Source organism: Cervus elaphus, chromosome 29 (genome assembly GCF_910594005.1).
Source record: "Cervus elaphus chromosome 29, mCerEla1.1, whole genome shotgun sequence".
NCBI lineage: Eukaryota > Metazoa > Chordata > Mammalia > Artiodactyla > Cervidae > Cervus > Cervus elaphus.
Genome location: NC_057843.1, coordinates 44,856,181 through 44,867,140, shown reverse-complemented (window position 1 = coordinate 44,867,140; position 10,960 = coordinate 44,856,181). Strand labels below are relative to the sequence as shown.

The 10,960-nt window shown below is 49.8% G+C and overlaps 1 protein-coding gene across 1 annotated transcript in view; it reads left to right on the top strand.

The window, feature by feature from the left end:
* Window positions 1-8,949: 8,949 nt before the first annotated feature.
* The window catches only part of KLF9 (Kruppel like factor 9), a 28,327-nt gene continuing 26,316 nt past the window's right edge, over window positions 8,950-10,960 (top strand). The window contains exon 1 of the mRNA XM_043891208.1: window positions 8,950-10,750. Coding sequence (XP_043747143.1) covers window positions 10,246-10,750 — 505 coding nt within the window. The 5' untranslated portion in view covers window positions 8,950-10,245. The remainder of the gene's footprint in view (window positions 10,751-10,960) is intronic.

The following is a 10,960-nucleotide window of genomic DNA, read 5'->3' as shown; positions in this document are numbered from 1 at the left end:
GGCAGCTGTTGCTATTTAATGATCCTGTTACTCATACTGAGTCAATTCACTCTTCCAACAGATAGAAACTGCCATGTGCTAGGCCCAGTGCAAGGAGATATAAATAAGGTGGCTTATTTCAATGACAGGCGTTCCAGACCCTTGCCATGTTCCCCATGGCCTCTGTCACATTCCCCATCATCTCCTTTGCTCCACAAAGAACACTGGCATGAACTCCCCAGGGCTTTCCTCTTTTCTACCTCCAAACTTCTCCATGTTTCAGCCAGATTCACATTGTTCTTTCTGCCTCAAAGGAAGACAGAGCTTTCCATTTTCCTTCTAGGCTCTTGAGACTATGTTGCCCTCTGTACTTTGTTTTATCAGTGATGTCCTCCTTCATATATTACAAATTTCTGCCTAACCTCTAACTTCTCCTCAATGAAACATATTAAAATATTTGCAATCTAGACTGTTCTGAGCATCTTTCCTTCCCTCTATATATCCCTATATCCGCTTTTCCCCTTAACCTCCCAAATTCTTGCAAAACTACCACATAGTGTCTGATATGTGTTTACCTATAGTTCATAGTTCAGCTGATTTGAGTTTGATTAATGTGCCTCTAATCTACTGAAACATTTCTTCCTAAATGTTTCTGTTAGACTGCAAATAATAGAGCATCCAACTGTCAGTGGTCTATACTTTTAAAAGAGCTCTTGAGCAGTTGTGTTGAGAAAAGAAACCAGGTCAGGAGTGGAAGCAGGAAGACCAGCTGAAGACCACTAAAGTTATCCATTTGAGAGACGAAGGTGGTGCAGTAGAGGAGACCAGAAGTGCCAGGTTCTGGCTGTATTTGGAAAATACAGCTAACAGGAGTTCCTGATGGAGAAGCTGTGGGGTATAAATTAAAAAGAGGAATCAAGAATAACTCCTCTGTTTGGGGCCTGAGCAATCAGAGTCCCAGGAATACTGTTCACCTAAGATGGGAAGGACTTTGAATTAAGGAAATAATTAGTAGTTCAACTTCATTTATTTTTATTGATGTATAGTTAATTTACAATGTTGCGTTAACTTCAAGTACAGAGCAAAGTGATTCAGTTATACATATATATGTATTCTTTTGGGGATTATTTTCTAATATAGGTTATTATAAGATACTGAGTATAGTTCCCTATGTTATACTCAGTAGTTCAATTTTAATATGTTAACTTTGAGATTCCTGTGACATCTTCCAAGTGCAGATGAGGAATGGATAGTCAGGCGTGACATTCAAGACAGAGGTCTGACCTGAAGATAAAACTTGGGAGTTGGAACTTCCTTGGTGGTCCAGTGGTTAAGACTCTGCCAGTGCCACAGTGTGGATTTGATCCCTGGTCAGGGAACTAAGATCCCACATGCTGAGTAAGGCAACCAAAAGATTTTTTAAAAAGATCCTGCAGGTCGCAGTGAAGATCAAAGATCCCATGTGCCACACTAAGACCGGGTGAAGCCAAATCAATAAATATATTTTAAAAATAAATAAAGTTTGGGGGAAAAGAAAAGACAGGAGGGAGTACCACATATTTTTGTGCTGAACTGAATTATTTAGCAGAGAAGGACAATTGATTAGCAGGAGATTGAGATAATTTCAGGAACAATCATTAAATAGTCAACAGGGGAGGAGACGATGGTGCCAAGGTCTTGCTTTAGATAAGAACAGAGACACGACATACGTGAGACAGGAGGGAAGGCAGAGAGGCAGGTAGGATGGAAGACATGGTGGGTAGAAGATGAGGAGTTCTTGTGAAATTGCTTTTATTTTTCTCAGTGAAATGAGAAGTAAAGCTTTCAGCTCAGAGTGAGGGAGGGGAGAGGTGTTGGATATTTGGGAAAGGAGGTGCAATGTCGTCATTTCAGAGTGTGGGGAAGTAAACCAACTAGGGAAATGCAGAGGGCAGTGTTGAGAGCCCACTGGAGATTCATGATCATAAATTTAGTGACAACAGCTAGCACCGTTATTTTTGTCTGCTGTGTCAAGCTGGACAGAACCAGGGTTTTGCCTAGCAGGTGGTCCCAGGTACAAGGAAGTGAGGAGTATATACAAAGGGGTGGTATAGTGATAGACTATGAAATGTAATGTAGGTAGGAAAGATGTGAGAATATAAGGGCTGTGATGAATATGGGAAAGTAGATTGGAGGTAAGAATGGGGGCAAAGAAATGTTCAGAAGGGGTTATTAGGGGTTATTATTAAAGAAGCTGGAAGGGAAAGAGGTGTTGATCAAGGAACAGAATGTTTGAAAAGTTCAGCAGTGCTGCTGTTATTTGCTGATGCAAAGGTCCAGGGTACCCGCATGACAGTAGGGTGGAGAGGGATGTGGTTGGAGGGTTTCAATAAGGATACGGAATTCACTGACAATGTTAGCAGGAATGAGGTGGGGGTAGAAGACTGTGTGTCAGGTGCTAGAATCTCCAGGGAGTTGGGGGTGGGGTGGTAACACCAGAGAGATGTGGCAGAAGACAGTAACAAGCAAGCTGTGGTATAGTCTAATGGCAGGTACTTCAGAGCAGCTGGGGGCAGATGGGAGAAGCAGTCTTACTTGGGTAGTAATTCTCCAGGTGTGGGGAGACCTGCTGTGTTAGGAAGTCTACTCTCTAGGGCCTCAATAAGCTCCCTTCTCTCCTTCGCCTCTGAGAGGCCATCCAGGGTGGGATTTATTCAGGGTGATGGAGTCGGAAGGAAACCAGGGAACTGTTGGGACTTTTACTCCCTCTTCTCTGCTATCAAAATACCAGGACAGCATCTGTGCAACATGTGTGCTGCTGAAGGACAGGAAGCTGATAACAGTGGCCGGCCCAGTGGTGGTGAAGAGGTGGTTTTTAAATAGGGTGAACTTCAGGCAGGCGGCACCGGAAGCTCAACTCTCATGGCCTCCTCAGAACTCTGTTCATTCAGCTTCCTTTAGGGGGAGAGGCTGAATTCTTCCTCCACCGCTGGGAAGCAGGCTTGGAAAGGGAAGGTTTTGCCAGATTCCCTATGGAGAGGGTGTGTCCCTGCGAAAACAGGAATCTGCCTGAAAACCTCAGTCAGCAGGGAACTTTGGGCACCCTGTCCGGAAAGGGACAGCCTGTGATGGCGAATAAGCCCGCTCTGTGGCATCCTGGGTGAAGCATTCTCACACGGTCAGCGCTGTCACTACCTGTCGCTGGACAGGTGGCCACTCATGGGGGTGGCCCAGGGCGCTGGCCAAAAACGCAGCCAGGCAGGGCCCCCACAGGATGCTATCTGGTGCCAAGTGGGGAGAGGAGGAAGGAAGGGAGGCAGGCCTCTTCCACATTCCTGGGCGGGGAGCCCCAAGGGCCTTTCCAGGACACAGACGTGCCCCAAGTGGACACAGGGCAGGGCAACCGCAGCCACAGCCGAGTCCAGGGACGTCTCATGACTGCAGTGTTTTGCTGCAGGTTTCCCAGCTGCTCTGGGCGGGAGGCGGCGTGGGGGTGGTGGGGGCGAGGAGGAGGAGGGTGGAGAGGAGGCGGGAAGTCAACACACGACCACAGAGAGAGCCAGTTCCCTGCGTTCAGAGCACACCAGCCGCCTCCGGTCCCGGTGGGTGGCTGTATGTGTGGAAATGAAACTGGGAGGGGACGGGAGAGAGGGAAGAGTAAGCAAGCGGTTCTCGGCTGTTACCCACCCATCTCATGCCTTTCCTGACCCACCAGCCCACTCCTCTCTGGGGTGAGGGGGTGGGAAGGAGACGGTTCACGAAGCGCCCACCCCCAAGTACTCGTAGCTAGTTCAGCTGTCGGTGAATCAGACAGTCTGAGCAGCTGTCACCTGCGCTCAGGAGGGGAGCAGGGGGGCGGCCTTGGGAAGGGGGAGGATGGGTGAGTGGCAGATGCTGTACTGGCCTGGGCGTGGGTGCCGCCTGGGGCTGGGAAGAAGGGGTGTCTACCTTTCAACACCTACACCGGGACCCGGTCCCAAGGACACTGGGATATCTGGGGTGGATCGAGGGCATGGGGGCACAACTTAAGTGGGAACTGGAAGCGAGGTAGGGGGTGGAAGGCGGGGAGAGTCTGTCTACTGCGGCGGGAAGCGCTGGGGAGCAGGGCTGGCCGGGGCCGCGGGGCAGGCTGCTGCCCGCCGCCTGCCCGCGCGGGGTTATGCGAGGTAACGGCGAACCGGGAGGAGGAGGGAGGCTGCGGGGGCCGCGGGCCGGGGTGTCTGGCGCTCGTTGGACAAAGAGATGATGAAACGTGAGCGCTATATTTACCAAGGGGGTGGAGATCGGGCGGGGGGCGGGGAGTAAAAAGGACAAACTGTTCCACAACAACCGCAGGAAACACAGCCCATCTGACTCACCGGGAGGGCCGCGCCGACCCCCTCTCAGGCTTAGCCTGGAGGCAGGCGCGGGGCTAGAGGGCGCGGAGGGTCTCCGAACTGACCTAACTGGGCGCTACAGCTATGGCTGGGGGGTGGGTCGATTTATATAAATAAAGGCACTTTAGAGTCAAGGGCTGCGCAGACGTGTGTGTGGCTTTTGTGGGGCAGGGGAGAGCGCGGAATGGCGCGAATGTTTCCTAACCCTGTGGCCCGACCATTGCGGGAGAGGTTTGCCTGCAAACTCTTCAAGCTTGATTCCTGCAAAGTCATCTCCTCCCGCACAGCCCGGCCAGTCGGCCCGGCCCTCCCCGCCCGCGGCCAGCAGCACGCGCTTCCCCCGCTCCCCCGCCCGAGTCCAGCACTCGGCGCTCAGAGTTGGGGTGCGGTGCGTGCTATGTTTAGAAGCTGATGTCATCCGACACCCTACTCTGCAGTGTTCCCAGGGGGACCGCAGGGCAGGTTTTCCTCTTCCTCACAGGCGTGGGTGATGGAGAAGGTACCTCCTCCTCCCAACCCCTCCCCCCAACACCTATCTTACCCCGGGGATTTTTTTTTTTTTTAATGCAATCCCGCCAGAGTTACGAAACAGGGTGGTGGGGGCCGTACGCGCACGCAGAGGGCGCAAACCCTAGAGCTTGGGCCACGAAGGGCCAACCAGCGGCCCCCGCCCACTCCCACCCTCTCCCGACCGGGTGAAGGGGCTAATTTCAAGGTTAGTTCACGTGGGCGCGGGCGCCCGGAGCTTCTTGCACGAGTTTGGGGCGGGTTCCTCATCCCCCAATCTAGGGCAGTTTGTTCAACTGCAGTAAAGGGAGCTTGATGTTCCAGCAGGGAAGGGATTTCTGAGAACTAGGACTGTCCTCAGATGAACTCGCCTCCTCCGGCTGCTGCTGCGGCGGCCGCCCGCGGAAGACTTTTTAAAAGGGCGATGCCAGGCCGGGGCGCGCGGCCCGCGAGTGGCTGTGCCGCCCGCCAGTCTGCGGCCCGAGCGGAGCGCCCGCCCCCGAGCTCGGGTGATTCAGCGTGCGCGGCGCGGGGCTCCTTAGAGCGCAGGGGGCTGCGAGCTAAACTTATCCTCCTGCATATGCATGAACGGGTGGCCTTTCTGCTTGGCAAAGGAGAGGCCTGGAGTTTTGCGGAAGGCTGCTAAGTGGAGCGAGAGCAAAGTAGGGCGTCGTGCAATTTTTCGCTGGGCCGGATCCCCCCACCCCCCCTGCGTGTTAACTGTCATTATGGCCGCGGGCGTTTCACCAGATAGGGGTTTACCTGATTGCATTTCAAATCCGGGCACACCGCCATTGTTGGAAGCCCGATTCTTTCAGCTTCTCCTCCGTCTTCCCCAAACTCCCACCTTCCCCTAATTCCTCAGCTCTTAACTAAGACGAAAACTGTGCTTCTCCCACCGCACCTCCCCCCCGTCCCCCAAATACCCTCTGTGCCTTGATGGGATCGCTGAAGTCGAAGGGCCTGGGTCCTGAAAGAAGTTTTGGATCCAGCCCAGAGTGAGGTCCGACACGTGATTCCCTACCCCCAGTGGGCCATCTGTTCTCCTTCCTTCCCGCCTGGAGGCTGGCAGCTCTGCCCAGCACCGTCCACGCCTCCCAGCAGGAAAGAAGGAAAGAGTGAGAAAAGCCAGCGTTGGCGGAACCCACTACCTACAGAGTGCAATTTTAACCTAAACCTCTCTGAGCCTTGGGCATGGGTGAGACTGGGCAATGTGTATATTAGACTAAGCTTCAGGTGATTAGCTCCCCGGGAATTGCTTTGGGCTCCTTTGCTTTGGATTAAAACCAACAGGGAATGCGCCTGGGAATGGGCTGAATTTGCCTGGAAATAACTCACTTGAAGCTCGGGTGGGAAACTTGTCTAGGAAAAGGGATGGGATTCTGTGACACCTCTCTGACCCCAGGCCACTTCGCACAAACTAATTTGAAGAAAGAAAAAGAACAAGAAATTGAGGAATAAAGGATTTAGGTGATCTTGGATGAATTTATATTTGTGCCTGCTCTCCAATTAAATATTGATTTAAGGTATTCTGACCTTTACTGCCCTAAAGAACTGTATTTGTAAATGCACAGCAGAAGAGTTGGTGTTTAAAAAACCCAAGTATTAGGCTTTTTTGGTTGGGGCATGAGGGGGGCCCAGAGACTATGTAGATGTATTAGTCTAGTCTCACTAATTCACAGATAAGGAAATAGCTCTAAGAGGTTGCGTAAGGTCACACAGCCCCTCTCAGGCCCAGGAGGCCAGTTTCCTACCCCATGGTGATTTAAACACCTGCTGAAAATCAGCTCACTGTAGGTACTGCCTCTGAGGAGGGGTGATAATGATAATTACTTTAGGAAGCACAGAAAATCAGACTTCTTGCTACAGGCATTGTTCTTGAGAACTTGGAAAATAAAGCCAAGACTTAGACAGGAATTAGGGAGGAAAATGCATACTTTAAAACGATAAGCACAGTTCTAGTCTCTGAATGCTTGTGCTTCTCTCAGTTGGCTTGTGTAATTTTGAAATGTATGTTTACAAAGATTAACTTGGGGGAAAACAGAGTTCTTATATTTATGTGGCATAATGTATACTTTACTAGTAAATTATTCATTGTAATTAGGGATGATTCACATTAATCTGGGATAATTTATTTTGCCAGAATTTTAATTGGGACAATTGCATACTGGCAAAAAAGCATAAATTAGTTTAAATCATAAAACTATTATAATATGCACCCTAGCACAGAAAGGAAACCCTATTGTTGAAAATACAAGAAAAAAATCCTGATGTAGGAATTACTAGTTGTTGTGAGACATCTGTAACTGTATCTATATTTGTTTTTAATGTCATGCCTCATTGAGGATAGATCCTCTTTTCATTTCTCTATTTACCCTTGCCTAACTCATTAGCAGAAACAAATATCTGGAGAGGGAATGAGTGGAAAAGGAGGAAAAAGAGAAAGCATTCTACAATTGTGGAATTATTGGCTTTAAAAAGATTGTAAATCAAGTAGCATTTATGTTTGTAAATGTGAGAGAAATTCATGTGAATGAAATCTCAGTTGTATTTTATTACTTCTTGTATAATTCTGAAATGAATGGGTTGGAAGAGTTTAGGGTTTATGTCCAGTCCAAACAAAATTAAAGGGAGTTAAAGAGAGCAAGAAGTAAATGTATACTTTAAAAAAAAACCTATGATGATTGACTTATTCAAGTTCCTAGATACAGTCTTCAAGAAAAGATACAGACTTTGTTTTTTATAATAACCCCACATTAACTCTAGAACTGTCTGCTATGAAGATACCTGGTGCAATGACAGTTACAATGCAAATCTGAGAGAGTAACAGGCCTTGATCATAGTAGTCCTAGAGAGATCCTGCTGGTATTTGTACTGGACCTTAGAGGGGCAAGCAAATGTAGAATTTCTAAGTGGTTATGTAGCCTTGGGGACAGAGTCTGTCCCAGAAAAATCATGAAGTAGGCAAATTTCTTTGGGCTTCAGTGAATTATTTTCTAAAATTAAGGGGATTGGAATACAAGAACTCGAAGATGACTTCACTTTACATGTACCTACCTTACTATGTTGGTAGTGGTGGTGATGATATTCTTAGTTGACCAGCACCCCCTTTCTAAACTTCCCTTTCCTGTGTAGTCACCTACTGCAATATCTTTCTGTGCCATTTTAAAAGCAAAAGTCAAACTACACTAGCCTTCAAACTAGGAGGGTAAATTTGAGACCGCTCCTTTAGAGACCAGAACCTTTTCCAAACCTTAACAAAGGCTAATAGCCAGGGGGGGGGGGGGGGGGTTATGGTTGGACCTCATTGCATCTGTGTCACATAAAAGCAGGTACCTCTCACACCCACTTAGGAAAGTAAATGCATTTTTAATCCTGTGGACAGTACACCTCCTGCAAGAAACATTGGCCCTAGATTCCTTTTTCAGCTATCAAGATGAATAACAACCACATCATTCTTTCAGAGAGAGATGCAAACCTAGTTAATCAGACTCTCAAGAGCCATACTAATTGTTGATCAAGTAATGCCACAATATTCAATGGCTTTGGCTGGTTCCAGTTCTTAAGAATCTGTTAAGCAAAGTTAATACTTCACAAAACCAGAGTTCAGTTCTGAAGCCCAAAGAGCTAGGAATCAGATTTATGTTTTCCATGGAGTTCTCTACCTGATAAGGTAGACAAGTCACTTCTTTGCATCTTAATGTTAATATGTGTTAAGTGAGGGAAGGGATACATACACACCCTAACATCCCACAGGAGCTGTGGAAAGAAAATGAATTAAAAATGTTTTTGAAGTTTTAAAAGTTATACAGGGATTTTTTAGCTCCATTTATTTGAGGGAGATTAAAATAGCGTCAAAACAAAACGAAAACAGCTTACTTAGAATAAACTGCAGGAGGGAAAAAGAGGAATTAAAGACGCATCACAAAAGCAAAGATGAAGTGTTCAAAGTAAGTATAGTCAGAACAAAAACAAGCTTTAAAACAGAACTTTTGTCAGCTCTGCATTTTCGAGATGAATTAGTCATAGTTAATGCACTGGGTGGAAGAATTATTAAAAATCTACCTAAAAGTATGCTGCTTCCCAAAACGGAAGAAAACGAATTGATGCTTTCTCATTTGTGTTTATTCTTGGGCAACTTGGCCTGATAATATTTAGTTGTTTTCTTTAATTATAGACTCACTTTGCGTTTATTCATCACCCCTGCCCTCCCATACATATCTCCATTTTACTATCAGCAACACAAAGTACAAGGATATATTCAGTTTCACTACAGCTCTTCCCGTTTACAAGAGTGGAGCGCTTGTCTTCGGAACGCCCTTCTGATTGGCTAAGCCAATGTCAGTGACATCAACCAACTTACTTTTGATTGGAAGGTTGGTTGCTGGGACTGTAGCGTTTGCAGGAAGTCACTTAACTGTTTGCGAGCTGGAAAACCGAAACGGACGTTATCTTTTTGTCATAAGAAAGAACGCAGCTGAGTAGGGAAGGTGTATCCTACAACTCCGCTAGCTGGAACGTGAGCCAGGAAGCCTGGACCGCCTAAGGGATTGAGGGGACTCCCAAAGACGTCCAGCTGCTCCTTTCCAGCCTCCCGGCTGTTACCCTTTTAAATGTCAGCGTTCGAGGCTGTAGGGGTAGCACGAGGCATCGAAACGGAACAGTCGGATTGGCCGCGCGCCTCAGTTCTAGACGCACCTCTCCACCGAAAGGCCGTTCTGACTGGCAGCGGGAGAAAGTAAACAGAGTTGAATCACCCTCCCCACTGGCCAATTGGAGGGGGTTCGGATTGTGACGTGATGGGATTCTGCGAAATTGTTACTGTGCGAGAGAATGCCGGCACGGTGCGGACCGGCAAGAGCAGGGGCTCAGAAGCTGTCAGTGGACTGGGGGAAAAGTGTCTCTTAGACCTGGCGCTTCGTCTGGCGCTTGCCACCTGCGTCCGGGTGGTTGGGTGAATGTCCTGGGGCTTCGGCTCGACGGAGAGGCGGCCGAGGGCGTGTACCTCTCTGGCAGTTTCCTCTCCCAGCGCCTCGGGGGCGTTTTCGGTCGAATAAACTTGCGACCGCCACGTGTGGCACCTTTCCAAGGGAGCGAGCTCGGAGTGGCGGGCGCGCCCGTCGGCGGGGATCTCTCCCGGCTCTGGGCATCGGCGGCGGCGAGAGGAGGCAGCGCGGCGGAGACCGGGGCCGTGGATGCTGCGTGCGGAGGCGCTGCCGGTTACGTAAAGATGAGGGGCTGAGGTCGCCTCGGCGCTCCTGCGAGTCGGAAGCGCCCCGCGCCCCCGCCCCCTTGGCCACCGCGCGGCGCAGCGCTCGTAGTCCGAGGCCAGGGCACGGCGAGCCGAACCTCCGCAGCCACCGCCAAGTTTGGCCGCGCCGCCGGGGCTGCTGCCGCCCGCACCATGTCCGCGGCCGCCTACATGGACTTCGTGGCTGCCCAGTGTCTGGTTTCCATTTCGAACCGCGCTGCGGTGCCGGAGCATGGGGGCGCTCCCGACGCCGAGCGGCTGCGACTACCTGAGCGCGAGGTGACCAAGGAACATGGTGACCCGGGGGATACCTGGAAGGATTACTGCACGCTGGTCACCATCGCCAAGAGCTTGTTGGACCTGAACAAATACCGACCCATCCAGACCCCCTCGGTGTGCAGCGACAGCCTGGAGAGCCCGGATGAGGACATGGGATCCGACAGCGACGTGACCACCGAATCTGGGTCGAGTCCTTCCCACAGCCCGGAGGAGAGACAGGATCCTGGCAGCGCGCCCAGCCCGCTCTCCCTCCTCCACCCTGGAGTGGCTGCGAAGGGGAAACACGCCTCCGAAAAGAGGCACAAGTGCCCCTACAGTGGCTGTGGGAAAGTCTATGGAAAATCCTCCCATCTCAAAGCCCATTACAGAGTGCATACAGGTTAGCGGCGGCGTCTCCCTCTCCCACCCAACTCTGGGGTTAGTTAACCTTTGGCCAGGCAGTGTTCCTGGGTGTTAAGGACTCCATATTCGGCCGAAAGGGTGCAAAATTTTGGATGAGGTGCTGTTTAAGTCTTTAAAATGATTGAACCTGGTAGAGACGGAGAGCTCACTCTCTTTGATCGTCCCCAGCCTCTAGAAGCCATGGAGA